The 18,839-nt window shown below is 44.9% G+C and overlaps 1 protein-coding gene across 2 annotated transcripts in view; it reads left to right on the top strand.

Annotated features, from left to right (window-relative positions):
* LOC149366137 (glycogen debranching enzyme) overlaps nucleotides 1-17,547 on the top strand; it is a 48,816-nt gene extending 31,269 nt beyond the window's left edge. For both annotated transcript variants that reach the window (XM_089549081.1, XM_089549075.1), the window contains exons 16-22: nucleotides 498-609; nucleotides 2,699-2,834; nucleotides 6,688-6,800; nucleotides 8,568-8,785; nucleotides 9,627-9,724; nucleotides 10,224-10,311; nucleotides 10,460-17,547. In XM_089549081.1, the coding sequence (XP_089405207.1) occupies nucleotides 498-609; nucleotides 2,699-2,834; nucleotides 6,688-6,800; nucleotides 8,568-8,785; nucleotides 9,627-9,724; nucleotides 10,224-10,311; nucleotides 10,460-10,732 (1,038 nt within the window). In that variant the 3' untranslated portion in view covers nucleotides 10,733-17,547. The remainder of the gene's footprint in view (nucleotides 1-497; nucleotides 610-2,698; nucleotides 2,835-6,687; nucleotides 6,801-8,567; nucleotides 8,786-9,626; nucleotides 9,725-10,223; nucleotides 10,312-10,459) is intronic.
* Nucleotides 17,548-18,839: the final 1,292 nt, after the last annotated feature.

The following is an 18,839-nucleotide window of genomic DNA, read 5'->3' as shown; positions in this document are numbered from 1 at the left end:
TGCACAAAGGCGCACATCAATGAGAGAAGGTGAGAGCGCAGGGAAACGCTGAGCATGCGATGTCAGCATAGCATTATCGGCATGCGTTGAATGCATCGCAGCATGGTGTTATACTGCGTGACAGCATACCAAAGGATAGCTTGCTAAACTGCATGGCCTGTCAGTGTCCTCGCATATGATTCTGGAGTTTTGAACTGCTGAATCAAGTTGAGTGCCTAATAGTTACGCATTAGGCTCCGTTTCGAGGCAAATGCACATTGTGAAATTGCTGGCTATACTTTTCTTGCTTTTTGAGGAGAGCGGTTTAGTTCATTCGTCAGTGGCGCCATTTTCGGTAGGAGAATGTGGCTTTGTGAGTATTGCACCTGTCAAGGGAAACCACATTTATATCATTATGTCTGTCATCTCTTCCCAAAACTGCTTTGCTATGATTGGGCTTAACTGCAGTGTCGTAGTGCAGAGCTAAACGATTTTCCCGCTGTCCTTGGTTTCTGCAGGAGATGCCTCTGGAGGAAGTGATACAGGAGGCTCTGCAGCGCCACTTTGCGGGAATCCAGTTCAGGGAGAGAAACGCTGGCTACCAGATTGACAGCCAGATGACAGACGAAGGTGGGTGCACTGACGTATTTACCGTATTTTCCGGTGTATAACACGCACCCTTGTATAAGACGCACCCGCCATTTATGCAGGCTGCCATTGAAAAATTTGGTATATAAGACGCACCCGTGTATGAGACGCACCCCAGTTTACCCAGTTAGGCTAGTGAAGCTAAATTAAACACGTTTTCGCTATCATCACGAAATGCACCGTACCTGTGAGAAATTCTTAAGCAACGCTAAGGCAACACTTACGCCACCAAAAAAGAAACAAAACACGAAGGAGCTCTTCCATATGTCCACAACAACATTTTATTTCTACTTAAAACCTTCGAAGTCTTCATCTTCAGATGCGCTATCAAAGAGTTCGCCCATTTCATGAGGCAATGCGGCTGAAACACGCACTACGTACGTGCTACGTACACGGAGCAAACAAAGTTGCAAAGGGTGACTAAAAAAAATGCCGGTTTGTCTTGGCTTGTCTTGACAATAGCGAGAAGCGCGATTGTCGCCATCTTTTGGCATTTTACATTACTTTTGCTTTGGGCCTCTGAAATGGCCACGTGTTTGTGATCCCGGAAGTCGTCATCCCCGCCGTTTCATGATAAAGTTCACCTGAAAAAGTAGCACACAGCGGTCCCGGTATTAAAGTATTAACCGTGTTACAACCGCGTTATTGGAAGCGTAAATTTTTCGGTGAAAAAAGCTTGAGCATGAACCTGAGTAATTTCTGAGCACGCAAAAAAAAGCTAAAAATTCGCGTATAAGACGCATCCTTGTATAGGACGCACCAGCAAAATTTTTGAAAAAAAGTCGCGTCTTATACACCGGAAAATACGGTAGCTGAACTTGAACCCACATTCTAACTCTGGCCTCTCGAGGGACTTGCAGCACTCACCGATTGGCTGAAGCAGTGGAATCGGTTTTGGCGCCCAGTTGCAACAAAGTGTGTGCAGTGGTGCGTTCCCAGCGTCTGTGCCCCTGGTATAGAAAGCCTGAATTTATCTGCGATTGCGTGAACAGCGTTTTTTTTTTTTTTAACTAAGCGCACAACGCACTTAATAACAACTTTTCTGTACTAATAAAATTGTCGTCATCTGCCTGGTAAATCACATCTGGATTTATGAATTCGCTGAGTAACAAAAGATAAAACTATTGGTCGATACTTTCAAGGGCAGCTGGTGACATCAACTGCAGTGACATCAGAGATGCTTTGACACCACAAGCGATTGCTCCAGAACGGGTGTGTCACTGACACTGTCTGTATTGTACCCCTATCTGCAGCTTGGAAGGCAGTATGGCAAGAAATAGAGCTGTCAGGTTGAGCGCGTTTCAGTAGCGACATGTGCCTCTGAATCTTGACATTTGGTCCTTAATCTAAGCATGTGGCATTGCAGCTGAGTGCCATACGCATTTCTGTTGCTTTAGTCCATCATTAAGTGCTATGAGGGATCAATTCCTCAAATGTTCTAAGGTAGAATATTGCCTCCATTTCTTTGTCTTGGGATGCATATGGCTGGTCAGATTGGGGCTTCTAGCATGTCTTGCTCATCGAGCATTGCACAAATTGTACATCAAATATCGCGCAAATCTCTTGTCTGTGGTGGCCTTCTATTGTGGTGAAAGAATGCCTTCTCTGCCGGGCCACAGCCAACTAAAGCAAGATGGATAGCTGGGCAAGTTGGTGCTGGTTAATGCAAAAAAGACTAGCACAAAAGAGCATAGGAGTCTTACGAAGGAAGGCATACAGTGAGAACATGTCCTGTGTCTTTCTTTTTCTTGTCCCATTTCTTTTACGCTGCTGCTGTTAAGACAACCAACAATGCCAGCTCTCTGCTCCAGAGGTGTCGCTTTAATTGCTTCTCTTCTGTCTGCCTTCAAATTTGCAGCAAATGTGCCTCATCATGTAAACTGGTAGTAAGTTTTTTAACCCTACTCGTGTGCTGTTAGCAGCTTGTTAGTGCTTGCACAAAAGCTTTAGGTCATCTACCGATAGTATATGCTGTGGAACTCTACCTGTTTTGTGTGTGTGCTGAGGATGGCGTAGATGTTGTTACTTGTGTTGGTCCTCTGTATTTACTTCCTCGATTCTTTGCTTACAGGCTTTAATGTCCAAGCTGGAATAGACCTCAAGAATGGCTTTGTGTACGGCGGGAACCCATGGAACTGCGGCACATGGATGGACAAGATGGGAAGCTCAGAGAAGGCTGGCAACAAGGGACATCCTGCCACGCCCAGGTGAATTATTTGAAGGACAGGGTTTCTTCGTTGTCATCGTTTCTCTGAACATGGCTCCCTCTTCACTCTTCGTCTTCAGTCTCGCGACCCACTTTTTAGGGAAAACATGCGGCACTTAAAATACAGTTGAGTATGATCAGTACAGATCTTTGCTTGGGCATCTAAAACATGTCATAAGGGCCGCTGTGCACCATTTGTTGTAGGTATACTTGGTCACGCTGAACTCGCACTAGAGGTTCATGCCATGTCATAAGGGCAGCTGTGCACCATCTGTTGTAGGTATACTTGGTCACGCTAAACTCGCACTAGAGGTTCATTCCATGTCATAAGGGCAGCTGTGCACCATCTGTTGTAGGTATACTTGGTCACGCTGAACTCGCACTAGAGGCTCATGCCATGTCATAAGGGGAGCTGTGCACCATCTTTTGTAGGTATACTTGGCCACACTGAACTCACACTAGGGATTCATGCCTAGGCATCTAAAGCATGTCGTAAGGGCAGCTATGCGCCATCTGTTGTAGGTATACGTCGTCACGCTGAACTTGCACTAGGGGTTCATGCCATGTCATAAGGGCAGCTGTGCACCATCTGTTGTAGGTATACTTGATCACGCTAAACTCGCACTAGAGGTTCATGCCATGTCATAAGGGCAGCTGTGCACCACCTGTTGTAGGTATACTTGGTCACGCTGAACTCGCACTAGAGGCTCATGCCATGTCATAAGGGGAGCTGTGCACCATCTTTTGTAGGTATACTTGGCCACACTGAACTCACACTAGGGATTCATGCCTAGGCATCTAAAGAATGTCGTAAGGGCAGCTATGCGCCATCTGTTGTAGGTATACGTGGTCACGCTGAACTTGCACTAGGGGTTCATGCCATGTCATAAGGGCAGCTGTGCACCATCTGTTGTAGGTATACTTGGTCACGCTAAACTCGCACTAGAGGTTCATGCCATGTCGTAGGGCAGCTGTGCACCATCTGTTGTAGGTATACTTGGTCACGTTGAACTCACACTAGAGGCTCATGCCATGTCATAAGGGGAGCTGTGCACCATCTTTTGTAGGTATACTTGGCCACACTGAACTCACACTAGGGATTCATGCCTAGGCATCTAAAGCATGTCGTAAGGGCAGCTATGTGCCATCTGTTGTAGGTATACGTGGTCACGCTGAACTTGCACTAGGGGTTCATGCCATGTCATAAGGGCAGCTGTGCACCATCTGTTGTAAGTATACTTGGTCACGCTAAACTCACACTAGGGGTTCATGCCATGTAATAAGGGCAGCTGTGCACCATCTGTTGTAGGTATACTTGGTCACGCTAAACTCGCACTAGAGGTTCATGCCATGTCATAAAGGCAGCTGTGCACCACCTGTTGTAGGTATACTTGGTCACGCTGAACTCGTACTAGAGGCTCATGCCATGTCATAAGGGGAGCTGTGCACCATCTTTTGTAGGTATACTTGGTCACACTGAACTCACACTAGGGATTCATGCCTAGGCATCTAAAGCATGTCGTAAGGGCAGCTGTGCACCATCTGTTGTAGGTATACTTGGTCACGTTGAACTCGCACTAGAGGCTCATGCCATGTCATAAGGGAAGCTGTGCACCATCTTTTGTAGGTATACTTGGCCACACTGAACTCACACTAGGGATTCATGCCTAGGCATCTAAAGCATGTCGTAAGGGCAGCTATGCGCCATCTGTTGTAGGTATACGTGGTCACGCTGAATTTGCACTAGGGGTTCATGCCATATCATAAGGGCAGCTGTGCACCATCTGTTGTAGGTATACTTGGTCACGCTAAACTCACACTAGGGGTTCATGCCATGTCATAAGGGCAGCTGTGCACCATCTGTTGTAGGTATACTTGGTCACGCTAAACTCTCACTAGAGGTTCATGCCATGTCATAAGGGCAGCTGTGCACCATCTGTTGTAGGTATACTTGGTCACGCTAAACTCTCACTAGAGGTTCATGCCATGTCATAAGGGCAGCTGTGCACCACCTGTTGTAGGTATACTTGGTCACGCTGAACTCGCACTAGAGGCTCATGCCATGTCATAAGGGGAGCTGTGCGCCATCTTTTGTAGGTATACTTGGTCACACTGAACTCACACTAGGGATTCATGCCTAGGTATCTAAAGCATGTCGTAAGGGCAGCTATGCGCCATCTGTTGTAGGTATACGTGGTCACGCTGAACTTGCACTAGGGGTTCATGCCATGTCATAAGGGCAGCTGTGCACCATCTGTTGAAGGTATACTTGGTCACGCTGAACTTGCACTAGGGGTTCATGCCATGTCATAAGGGCAACTGTGCACCATCTGTTGTAGGTATACTTGGTCATGCTAAACTCGCACTAGAGGTTCATGCCATGTCATAAGGGCAGCTGTGCACCACCTGTTGTAGGTATACTTGGTCACGCTGAACTCTCACTAGAGGCTCATGCCATGTCATAAAGGGAGCTGTGCACCATCTTTTGTAGGTATACTTGGCCACACTGAACTCACACTAGGGATTCATGCCTAGGCATCTAAAGCATGTCGTAAGGGCAGCTATGCGCCATCTGTTGTAGGTATACGTGGTCACGCTGAACTTGCACTAGGGGTTCATGCCATGTCATAAGGGCAGCTGTGCACCATCTGTTGTAGGTATACTTGGTCACGCTAAACTCGCACTAGAGGTTCATGCCATGTCATAAGGGCAGCTGTGCACCACCTGTTGTAGGTATACTTGGTCACGCTGAACTCGCACTAGAGGCTCATGCCATGTCATAAGGGGAGCTGTGCACCATCTTTTGTAGGTATACTTGGCCACACTGAACTCACACTAGGGATTCATGCCTAGGCATCTAAAGCATGTCGTAAGGGCAGCTATGCGCCATCTGTTGTAGGTATACGTGGTCATGCTGAACTTGGACTAGGGGTTCATGCCATGTCATAAGGGCAGCTGTGCACCATCTGTTGTAGGTATACTTGATCACGCTAAACTCGCACTAGAGGTTCATGCCATGTCGTAAGGGCAGCTGTGCACCATCTGTTGTAGGTATACTTGGTCACGTTGAACTCGCACTAGAGGCTCATGCCATGTCATAAGGGGAGCTGTGCACCATCTTTTGTAGGTATACTTGGCCACACTGAACTCACACTAGGGATTCATGCCTAGGCATCTAAAGCATGTCGTAAGGGCAGCTATGCACCATCTGTTGTAGGTATACGTGGTCACGCTGAACTTGCACTAGGGGTTCATGCCATGTCATAAGGGCAGCTGTGCACCATCTGTTGTAGGTATACTTGGCCACGCTGAACTCACACTAGGGGTTCACTTCATGTCATAAGAGGAGCTGTGCACCACCTGTTGTAGGTATACTTGGCCATGCTGAACTCACACTAATGGTTCATGCCATGTCATAAGGGCAGCTGTGCACCATCTGTTGTAGGTATACTTGGCCACGCAGTGCTCACACTAGGGTTTCATGCCATGTCATAAGGGCAGCTGTGCACCATCTGTTGTAGGTATACTTGGCCACGCAGTGCTCACACTAGGGTTTCATGCCATGTCATAAGGGCAGCTGTGCACCATCTGTTGTAGGTATACTTGGCCACGCTGTGCTCACACTAGGGTTTCATGCCATGTCATAAGGGCAGCTGTGCACCATCTGTTGTAGGTATACTTGGCCACCCTGTGCTCACACTAGGGTTTCATGCCATGTCATAAGGGCAGCTGTGCACCATCTGTTGTAGGTATACTTGGCCACGCTGAACTCGCGCTAGGGGTTCAGTACACTCAATCGTACTGCACGAGTTGGAAGGTACGGATAATTCATTCGCCGATGCGTTTTCTTACAGAGACGGATCTGCAGTGGAGCTGGTGGGTCTCTGCAAATCCGCCTTGCGCTGGCTGGACCAGATGTACAAGGACGGCTACTACCCGTACAATGCGGTTGAGAGGACAGAGCATGGTACGGAGATGCACTGGACATATTTTATGCCATTGATGGATTTATAGTGCTTTTGTGCTTGTTAATGGTCGGTGTGGTTTTTTTTTTATATTTAGCCGTCCCACCCAGTGCACGGCATGTCCAGCTAAACATGTTGCCTTTTACAGCATCAGCTGCTGTAGCCAAACACGCTTCTCAGGATCTTTTGGTCATTGTGCTCAGGACGTCGCATCACATAGCACCTGCCGTGGTGGCTCAGTGCTTATGGCACTCGGCTGCTGACCCGAAAGACGCGGGTTCGATTTCGGCCGCGACGACTGAATTTCGATGGAAGCGAAATTCTAGAGGCCCGTGTGCTGTGTGATGTAAGTGCATGTTAAAGAACCCCAGGTGGTCGAAATTTCCGGAGCCCTTCACTACAGCATCCCTCATAGCCTGAGTTGCTTTGGGAAGTCAAACCCCAGTAAATCAAACCAACCAAACATCACATAGCGAAGTCACTTGACAATTATGGTTGTCCTTCTTTCTGGCTACATGGCTTTAAGCACATTTGTGAATATTAATTGCTTAAATGTTCCAACTTTCTAAGTCAACATGTTCTAATTAGCATGTGTGAATTTAAAAGAAACACCCTGTATCATAGGTTTCGCTTCTTTGGTCACTGCACTCATTCGAAAAGGATTACTGCTCCAGGAAACTGAGGCAAACTTCATTTGCTATTGGGCCAGCTTTCTTTGTTGTATTATTTTTATGGTTTAGCGTCGCATTCTACATGGTGAAAATACTTTGCAGCATCTATCGGCCCTTTTTCTACACAGCATATCGCTGTTACTGCCAGTTGTGATTTTCTTTAAGAAATGCTATTAGTGCGAGGCACTCATACGGTCACGAACACTAGCCAAGAATCTTGTCACCATACGTTCTTACTTACATTCTTTCGATCAACCTTGCACAGTTGTCTAGCAACCCAAATTGCTCTGGTAAGCTCGGGTAAGTTCAGAGGAGCGTCACGCCAGCTGTGCGAGAGGTTGCTCGGGAAGAGCAACATGGGTCGCACAATCCCTACCGGTGGCTGGGATAGAAACAGCCAGCTGGCAGTGCAGTGGCGCATCGCTTAACCGCTGCACCACTATGCTGATATTGGTACGATGACTCGCCGTCATCTATGAATGTTCAGTAGAGTTCAACAAGGGGAAGCTTTGGGCCAGTTGGTCTGACATGTTGGAGAGGAGGAATAACCGCACTTAGACAAGACTGAAGAACGAGAAGAGGACAGGACGAGCGGTCCTCATCCTCTACCGCTTGTCCTCTACCGCTCGTCCTGTCCTCTTCTCGTTCTTCAGTCTCGTCCAAGTTCGCGGTTATTCCTCCTCTCCAACAGTTCAGTAGAGAATGACTAATTCTGCATATATGGGCATTAACCAAAGGTACTGCGCCATACCCTTAAGGTGGAGCTTAGATGTCCCCCCTTAATTCAAGAATGAACACCTCCTTTCGCACGTCTACTCAGTTTAACTATGTTAAACCCCTACCAATTTTTTACATTTGATGTTGTTGAGAAATTTTTGAAAATGCCCTTTTACAGCCACATTATGCACATGGAGTTATCCCAAGATCTACACTAAAATGCAGTGCTTACACTTACTCGTTTACTTATCTGTTGAAACGAGAGGCCTTGTCTGCACTAGTTAGCGAGATGATCATGAGGAGAAGATTAATTGAACCGCATTCTGCTCTTATGGAACCTGTGTTTAAGCAGCACTGCTGAGTTGTTTTTCTTCTTCTCAGGGGTTACGACCGTGATGACCTTTGACCAGTGGGGGTCACTGATCAAGAAGAACTTTGAGCCGTGCTTTTGGGTGCCTCCTGAGAACCACCCGGTGTGCCACGACGACCTGCACCCGGAGCTGATCAACCGGCGCCTGATCTACAAGGACACGTATGGGGCTATCTGGCCCTGGGCCGACTACCAGCTGAGGCCAAACTTTCTTGTTGCCATGGTGGTGGTGAGTTTTTGTGGCGGCTTGTTGTAGGAAACAGGGACATTGTGTAGATGTGGATGTGCTCTCTTTAGTGTTTGTTTGCTGGCTTGCTTGTTTGTTTGCCAGAAATGAAACAAGAAATTAAGACGGTCCAGGGGTGTGGACGATTCAACCATGGCTATAGTGAGGCACTTAAGGTATCTTAACAATGCAAAGAAAATTTAGATTAGAGGTCCACATGACCAGCCAGAACTGCCTGAGGGAGGTGAAAAAAAAAATTTGTTAATGAAGTCACAATAATGGAATCTCCAAGAAACATGTATTTTTGCGTGCTGATTCCAAATATCTAATTTAATTTTATGTACAACAAGTCCTAGCGCACATAAGCAATATGTTAGGTAACATTTGCCGAGAGTTTGAAAGAAATTCTACTGCAGGGAACTTGTTAGATTGCATGCCATTGATTTCTGTTGACATCAAGCTATGCATTAAGGGTAAAATTATCATCCTACCTGCTATAGAAGGCAAGTTATAGGATTTTGGAAATCATCAGTTTCTTGCCGTTTGTGAAATCGCACATTCAAAAGCCTGTAACTCAACTTCTATTATAGGTAGGATAATAATTTTGCGATGCATGTTCCCTGAAGATTTCATAGTTGTGACTTCATTAATAAAAATTTATTTTTAAGACCCTCTTCCTACCTTAAAATGTATAAGATGTGTAAAAGATGTGTTCTTTGTACAAAAGAAAGAACGAATTAGTGTTCTGATTCGCTTGACTTCTTGCAAGTTGACACCCTTTCTCTAAGCCTACTTTGGATGTTTCTTATGGTGCTTGTGTGCCTTGTTTCGCATGTCATTCTAGGCTCCCGAGCTCTTTACTGTTGAGAAGGCCTGGGATGCTCTCAACGTTGTCAAGGACATCCTCGTGGGTCCGTTTGGAATGAGAACACTTGATCCAAGGTGAACACTGCAGTAAATGTATCGGTGGAGAACTGGCGTAGTGTGATACAGCTAGCCGTAATAATTAGCGTTGGTTTTGGAAGAAATGCACCACTTCATCTGCTTTTTGACGCTTACGCTGAATATCATGCGTGTGTCTACAGTTCGTCATCTTGAACCAATTGAGTGACTAACGTTGGTTCTGAAAACCACCGCATCTCCTACTTTTTCATCCTCATGGATGCAAAGGGATTTGCAGTGGAAAGGGAATTTCGATTATGAATCATTTTAGAAACTCAAGTATCTGCGCACTTGCCAAAGTAGATTTGTTACGGGTTTGGTGCAGGTTTGGTGCGAGAGAGTGGTTTCCATTTTTACTTTCTCGGGAACTATTAAGATGCATTGTCACTCGGCATGCACATGTGATGACGCTGTTGAGAACGACTATATGTGGGATGCATAACTTTGACTTTTAGAGAGGGTTAGGGATTTGTCAGCTTATTTTCTTCTTCCCTTCCAGTGACATGAACTACAACGGCTACTACTACAACGGCAACGATTCTCACGACTACAAATGTGCTCACGGTTTCAACTACCACCAGGGTCCGGTGAGTCCGGCTTTGCAGCTTCCCGTTTCTTGCTGTTATCTTTTCTGCGCTCCGGCGATTGCTGTGCGGTGTGCAGAACCAGCAGCAGCCACAGTTTGCAAGAGGGGGAACGGGCGCACAAGCCTAACTTGCCACTCGTTTCCCACAGGAGTGGCTCTGGCCGATGGGCTACTATCTCAGGGCCAGGCTCTACTTTGCCCAGAAAGTGCCCGACACCAAGAAGGCACTGACTGCCGCCATCAACGAGGTGAAGGAGATCCTGTCCAACAACTACCAGCTCATCCAGTCGTCGCCGTGGCGAGGACTGCCCGAACTCACCAACCGCAACGGCGATGTCTGCCCGGACTCTTGCCCGATTCAGGCGTGGAGTCATTCCTGTCTTCTGGAGGCCGTCTACGACCTGCAGAAGCTCCCCGCGTGATCCATCTTGGACTCGTCTAGAACAAACGTGTTGTTCCTGTCCTTACCGGGTAGGGAGGGTGCTGGGGGCCGTCAAAATCGAAAGTGTGTGGCAAATTTCCTGCGAATGAAATCCTGGCGCCAGCTCACCTGGTGTGGCTTGTTTGTTTGTTTGTTTCTTTTTTTGTTGTTGTTGTTGCTCCTAGGCACAATTTAGAAAGCTGTACAGGCTGTTTGTGCACTGGTTATGTTACCGGTGATTCGGCCTGAAATGGACTGCTCTTCTGTGGCTTTGTTAGGTTCTAGTTTCAGGTGGAATGGCATAAAGAGTGTGAACAGACCTTGCTTCAGCGAAACATATGCCATTAGCTGAAAGTCCTGCGTACAGTTCACGCTCTGCCCCGCATGTTCCCTCCTAGGTAGCGATAAGACTCAGGGTGTGTGAAGCCATGGTGATATAGTGAAACCTTTATGTAATGAGCTTTGTCTTAACGATGCTTTGTCCTTTCACATTGCTTATTAATTTCAAAGACTGCAAACTAACACTGCACTGTAACATCGACGTAATGATACCTTTCTGTATAGTGCATCAGTATTTGAAACCTGGTTAAGAACGAAGGCAAAACAAAAAACCTTTTGTGCATTATATTTTATTACTTTACTCTCTACTCTTGCAGACACGTGTGGGAAGTACGCAGTAGTAAGGATCAAAAAGCACTTTTTTTGTGGGCTATTTGTTAGCTGTTGTCTTTTTAGGCCCCCCTTTCTCGACACGTTCCTTTCGTGCATGAGCCGGTTATTGAGGACATGCTAGTTAGAGCAGACGTACATACAATCTGGTTTTGTTAGGTTAGGTGTGGCAGTGGTGAAAACTTTCAAGGTTACGCTACAAGTAGCACAGATACTTTAAAAAGATAGAATGTGAGACAGCTACCACTACAGCTCAGGTGGTACAGCGTCGCACACAACTTGTGGAGGCCTTGGGTTTGGATCCCGTCAGCTGCAGCAAGTGGCTGTCTTTTCTTCTACCTTCTGTAAAATTATCGCCCATGTAAAACTATTAATTGGCTAATTTCCTTCTCTAGTCAGCGTCGCCTTAAAAAAAAAAGCTACAGTTGCTTTCTCTTGTGCTATCTGCGGTTTCAAAGGCATTTTGCTTCTTTTGAATGTATATCCTGTGTGGCCTCTATTCCTATCTGCTTTGAACTAGAATGCTCTTCTGTAAGCTGAAAAGAACAACCAGATCTGGCTGTGTATGCTCGACCCTCAGAGCTAATTGCAGTTACACGTCTGCACAGTGGACGGGGTGTGGTTCGTAAAGCTTGATTACCTGATGCTGCTTTGACTCGGTTTGCTGCAATCTCTTTGCACACGTATGTGCTTTTGTGTCTTCTCTTATGTGTGTGTTCCTTTTCGCACCTAATTCCTTTCAAGCACAAAAAATGCTGTCTCATCCCGCCTTTTTCGTTTGGCCTCTTATTATACGCTGGTTCACTAAGAATTAGGAAAGAAAAAATATCCCACCAACTTGCCTAAGGAGAAGTTTTTACTGAAAAAAACCACGGCGCATGATTCATTGGAGCTGTGGAAGCCATTACTTGACAGTAGCTGCTTCCGTATGTCTACGTTATCAGTGCTGGGGTTTAGCTGCAAGTCTTAAAGGGCAGTGGAAGATGTTCTAGAATTTGATGAGTTTAAAAGGGCCAAATGTGTGAAGCATGCAGGTGAAGCGTGCGAAATTGTTTTGCGCTAGCATTTGAATTCGTGGCATCATCACCGAATAAAGCTGCTTCGGCATTCAGGCTTCTCTGCAGTGCGCAGCGACGGGCAGCGGCCCCGATAATGACGTCACGTATGATGGTGTTATGTTTTACTGCGAATAAACGTTTTGTTTTCATGGAAGAAAAGCAACGCCATCAAAGGTGAAGCTCACGAAGCATTGTTTGGCAGCGTCGAACGACCCACAACAGCATGCAGGCAAAGGCAGCGCACATCTGAAGTTTCGACACCAATGACGTCACTACGAGTTTCCCCCATTTCTCCAACGCAATGAGGAGAAGCCTGAACATCGTAGTGGTTGTAATCGACTATTACACCATTTTAAATGCTAGTGCAAAAATACTTTGCATGCTTTACCTAGAAGCTTCATAAATTCGAATTCTTGAATAGCATCAAATTCTCAAAAAATTATTTCAGCTTCCCTTTAACTCTACACACTGCTTAGTTATTTTGGTTATTTGATTTTAACAGCTTTAGTTATTGTGTTAACTCTTAGGGCCATTCAGGGTGTTCAGGCGATACGAAGGAAGTTATAGCTGTTGTGGATGATCATTTTAAGCAGATTTGAAGGTCACAAGATTAGTGGTAAGGTCTGTCATGGTGGGAAGGTAGTTCCCACGTTTGCTTGCCTTGAGCACAATGGAATGAGTATACCCTAATGCTGTGGCTCATTACAGTAACTATCAGCAAGTGGCCGATTTAGGACTATATGTAGTGGGAAGCTAGTAAAAGCAGTTGTTTAAAATTGTTGTTATTCAGCACAGTTTAAAGCTGCTGAGGTGCTCTGACTACTCTGTAAACCATTGGCTTCTTTGCATAATTATCACTCGAGTTACCTAGAGCCCGAGTTAGTTAGGGGGTATCGTTTCGGAGCATGACAAAGATACAGGAAATTATTTTTGTTGCTAGAACTCAAGAACTGTAATGTAACAAACCCACAACCCTATTGTAACAAACCCACAACCTAATAAATTTCGGCCTTCAAAAGCAGCCATGTCCTGTCGAGGTTTTACTCCATAGAGGGTTGTGTTATTCATCTGAAATATATTTTTCTGCTTCAGCGTTTTCACCATGCCATTGCAGCAGTGTTCGCAGCACATAGTATTTGCTCCCCAGGCTTGCTTACGTGTGCTGATACAAGTACGAGCAAGAGCTTTCGTATAAGGCGAGTTAGTGTGCGAAGTCCAGGAGGTAAGCTTCTCTTGATTGCATCTACCTTATTCTTCTGGGTTTGCTCTTCCCTGTAGTACCATAATTTTTTTTCTTCAGTTGCTTCATGTTATTACCTTAGTGTTGAAATAGCCCATGCACAAGAATCTACACTTCACTAGGCACTGTGCAATATTAAGAAATTAAATTTCATTTTCCTGGATGCTTTTCTGCATACTTCGATGTTCATGTTTGTGGCAATAGCCGTCTAATTCTTTGGCGTCATTATTTTTTCACGCCATACTGTTTGTGACAAGACATCTCTGCGCTATGTCTGAGAGTTATGGTTTAAATTTAGAGCTCGTAATGTCCTGGTAGAATTGTTATGCTAGTGCGCATGTAGCTAGACTGTAGAAAAGTGGTATGAGATGACGTGCTTGTAAAGGAAGGATACTAGTAATGAGAGCTAGTAATAAACTGCCAGAGCACACCTTTGCTCAGCCTGAGATTTGTGTACTTAATGGCACCTATACGTGTGGCCGCCTACAGTCTAAAGAGAAAGGAGTAAAAAGGGAGTAAAGCTGTCATCTACGCTCTAAACAGAAAGGAGTAAAAAGGGGGTAAAGCTGTCCTCTAGTGCACACCCTTTTATACAGAGTGCACTAGTGGACAGTTTGTACTCCCTTTTTACTCCTGGTCAGGCGTATTTGTGTTTAGAGTCTGTATACCAATCTCTGTGATTGTTAAATTTGCTTGTGTCCTGTTTTAGCGTGTTTTAGTTAGTCCTGTTGTAGCTTTCATGGGAGGGGCCCATGGAAGTGACGGTTACGTGCATGTCAGGAAACTATGAATGGATCTGCTGTTGATGAAATGCACGCACAATTGCTTTCCTTATGCTGATTTTTTTTTTGCATTACCATTGTGCCATATTTTTATTCCTTGCTTCTTTTTATTTACACTCAAGAGGTACTGAAGACAAGGATGCAGAGTGTAATGTTGTCTTGCAAGTGCTGATGTGCATTAGTGTATACGTGGGTATGCCTTGTTGCCCACCCCCCTACCTCATTTGTGTTTTTGGCCTGCAAAACAAAAACCCTGACTGTGTTTCTTGCTGTTGCAGCCTTTCAAACCCCAGCTGTACTCATGCACTGGAGCATGTTCTGTGCAGCACTAGTTTCATGCTCTAAACATGCAGTGCTACCCCTTGTTTGTGCTTGCTTTGTCAAGAATTGTTCATTAGTTTTTAGTATCCTCCCCTAGCAGATCTAAGATGACACAGACGAGGACTGGCTATGTCTAGCAGATCCGGTCAGATATTCACAAATGCTCGGAGCTAAATCTGTCCATAGTCGGGGCTGATGTTCCAATTCAACATCAGATGCGTTTTGTTTCAATCTAGCGACATGAATGAAATCGCACAAGGTAGTTGGAGGCTTCCCTCTCTAAATTTGATACAAGTGCTGGTGTGTCTAGTTCAAGTAAAAGTTGACCGAACGAGTAATACCCAAAACTGATATTACTGTAATGTGCAGGTTAATTATGCCGCTGCCTAGATTTATCTAGTGCTGGACGTGCAATGTGTTGATATATTGTTTGTCATGCCCACAACTGCATGTTCACTGTTGAGTTTGGATGTGCTGATACAGCTCATAGCTTCGGAACAAGGCACCAGAGTGGTGTATTATCATTGCTTGTACCTTTGGTGGTGTTTTTTGCAAGACAAACTGTCATTACTTGTGGAAGTGCATCAACTACACTTTTCTCTGTGCATGGAGCTGGCGGAAATGTTTTGCACTTCACTGTAGTTCCCTGCAGATGCCAGGCATGGCTTTAGGGCGGTATTACTAGCTGCACTTAAATGTGGCCACTTGGCTTCTTTGATTCTAGTGATTTTGCTAATATTGATCTTAAGGAGACTGTTTATTAAAAGATGTTCTCAGCCTCTGTGCAGTTTTGAGAGCTGCACAAATTGTACTGCCTTCACATAGTGTACTTGCTGCTCAGCTAGTTACTATATCTATGAAGAGCTTTTCGACGTAGAGGTTTCATCAGCAGAAATGAACAGTTCCGCTGATGTACTTTCTCTGTTACCAAAGTTACAGTGTTATTCTTTAATGGCTGTCTGTACAGGTTGTGACCTATATTTCAGAGACAACGATGAAAATGTCTGAATAATGAAATGGAGGAAAAAAAAACTTCTAATAACTGCATTGCATTATAGACAATTTCACGGGGCCGTTTGAAAAATCTAGAGTTCCAGATTTTTGGAATCTGCAAAATCGGTCAGCGACTATATGAGCATTAAAAGTAGAAACGCACGAGTCTGCTGTAATGCGTGTGCTCTGCTCTTACTAAGCGCACATAGAATTGTTTGTCTCATTCTAGGCCAGCCTTATGTGTGAATCAGGAGGTTGTTGGCTGGAAATTGCATGAAAGGTGTTAGTGTGTAGTTCACAAGTGGTTGGCATTATGCCCAAATAAATAGGCAAAAAAAATCTGAGGCTGCACAGTCTGGTGTTGGTCTGCGAAGAAGGTCTCATTTGTGCCTGCACAATTCCTTGATATGCTCTTCATTTCTGTTCAAATCGAAATGGGCTGAGGCATGATTCTGTCCATGCAGCTTGCAAAGTTAAGGGAAGTGTTGCAGTTTTTGTTGTACTTAATCTGAAATTGGGCGCACTTGCTAAAACGGGTGGACAAATTTAACCCTGTTCAGGCTAGTTGGCTCAGAATTTAAGGCCACACGAGCTGAATGAGTATTAAGCTACATGAATCTGGTGTAACTAGCTCTCTCAGTTTCATTAAAACTGGTCTCAATACCTACTTTTAAACATTTCTTTTGTGCACGTGAATGAATGTAGGACATAATATCAAGCATAAAATGCCTCCCTTCCTTGCGTGGGCTGCCTGTGCAATCCCTTTTGTCTGCTGTAATCTTACAAAAAACAATCTGTGCAATTGTTGCGAAAAAAAAAAAAAAAAAATGGTGCTTTGATTTCAGTGCGCCAGTTAGGTACATTTTGATAATCCTGCTTCTTAACACTATCTTTTATGGCTTGTTTTATTCACGTGTCCATAGAAAGACTGTTCCTTTTTGCTTAGCATACACCTCTAATGAGGGGTTTGCCGAAATCCATTTCTATGGCTGGCTGTGGAGTCTTGCTATGGCTGTTGGCCTTCGACATGTCTGTGCTATCAGTCTTTCATACGAACTGGATGAGGGTTGTTAAATGGTATTGTTTTTAAATAGTATTCATTCCTGTTAGTGTTTGCTTGGTGGCATTTGCAGTTTGTGTGTTTGGTGTTTTGTAGTGATGTTTGACGGCAAGCTGCTGAGTGACTGCATGTACAATCCACTGTCTAAGGTTGGCGTGACTGCGAGAGAACGAGACTGTCACTGAAGGCTGTTCTTTTCTTCTGGAAGGTATTTAATCTAACAAACGCTGTGCCATTTTAAATATAGTGCATTTATGTATTTGTCTGTTGAGTTCCTGAGAATGGTCAGTGTTGACTGTGCTAATTTCAACAGGTATCCCACGTTTGGTCATCACTGATGACTGCTGTAGAAATTTGTAATAGCACCTAGGTTTTAAGTCTACTTACGTATTATATTGCTCTCTGAACACTCCTAAATCAAATTCAATGTGTGCTTACCAGCGCTTTGTTTTGCTGTGATGAGTGAAGTACAAAAGAAATAAGCTAACATTGTTTCAGGCATTTTACTATCATCCCTTGAATGTATTGTGTCCCTTTTGGAGAGCTGCTTTGACTGCTTCAGATTTCGTCTTGCTACCCCAAATACTTAACCCTTGAGAGACAAGTAATACTCAAGGAGATTGTTCATAAACTGCTTGAAGTGCTTCCTTGTAAAAGTAAAGTTGCTAATTAAATTCCTGACATAATAGTGTCCATGAATGCATCCACGTGACTACCTCTACTGTAGTTGGGGACATTGGGGCAGCGTGATGGTACAGTCGCGGGTAAAAAAGGTTAGCACAGATCACTGGCAATCAGAATTCGTATATCTCACCACGCGGCGCTGTGGTATGCAGACCTGCCTAACGGGCCGTTTCCATATTTGCAGCCTAGGGGGGTACGGCAGGAAGTAAGCTTTATCAAGCGTGCACCGCCCGAGCGTTGAAGTGCCGGCCCTACCTGACTGTGCTTGCGGCATGTATTTTGGCTCGGTTATCATGAGCAAAGATGGCTTCTTTTTATTGCAGTTTTTTTTATGTCCGCGATGGTTTGTGAAAAGGAACTAACGGGAACAATAGATGATAACGCTGCTTTTAGCCAGTAATTTTGCTGTCCGTGGCAGTCCGCTGAACCCCCCCTAATAATGTAGAATGGGAGCGGCCCGGCACTCTTGTTATCAGCCTCTTCGCCACCCGCAGCGCCACGCGTTGTCATCTCTGGTGTTCCGTCATGTGTGCTAATCTTTTTTACCCGCGACTGTACAACGACACGAGACAGCAACGTGCTTGGAACAAATGGTGGTTAGTTCGCATGCCAGTGCTGGTTTAAAGGGACAATGAAGACCGCTGCGTCCAGTCTTCGTTCTCAGTAAAAATTGATTCTTTGTTTCTTTCTGGGTATGCTGACGTTTGTCTGGCTGCAAGACTAGTTTGTTGCTGCGAAAATTGCATTTAAAATTTCTCCTATTCCATTCAAACTCTTGTTGCCCACACCTAAAAGGACTCCGTTATCACCGTCCTGAACTGAGTGATGGTGTAACTTTGCCTCCGGGATTCGTGTCAAAAACTGTCAACGCACCCTGTTTACTTGCAAAATTAGCCGATGACGGTTGATTCATATTTCATAGTCTGGCCTTTTCTTGCACTGAAAGCTCCGTTTTCAGTGCAAGTAGCATCTTTTTTTGTTAGAATGCCATAGTTTATCGATACCAGCCAACTTCAATTCGTGCTCAGTGACCCTTTGATTATGAGTGAGTTACCTCCTCATAATCAAAGTTGGAATTAATTAAAGTTGGAAGTAGCGCTTCTTTCCTGTCGTCTATCTTTTTCCTGTGTACGTCTTTTTAGCGCACACCCTTTCAAATATGAATATGTACCAACTAGCCCGTCAAAAAGCTTTACTAGTTACCTCCTGAGTCACGTGAGCATTGAGGGAGTGTTTCAGATCACGTTGCCTTGATGATACGCACTCAGATGCGGGTGGGAACAAAGCCTCGTTATGTCGAG

The sequence above is a fragment of the Amblyomma mixtum genome, chromosome 1 (genome assembly GCF_055824585.1).
Source record: "Amblyomma mixtum isolate Tamu chromosome 1, ASM5582458v1, whole genome shotgun sequence".
Lineage (NCBI taxonomy): Eukaryota > Metazoa > Arthropoda > Arachnida > Ixodida > Ixodidae > Amblyomma > Amblyomma mixtum.
This window is presented reverse-complemented; position numbering and strand designations above follow the sequence as displayed.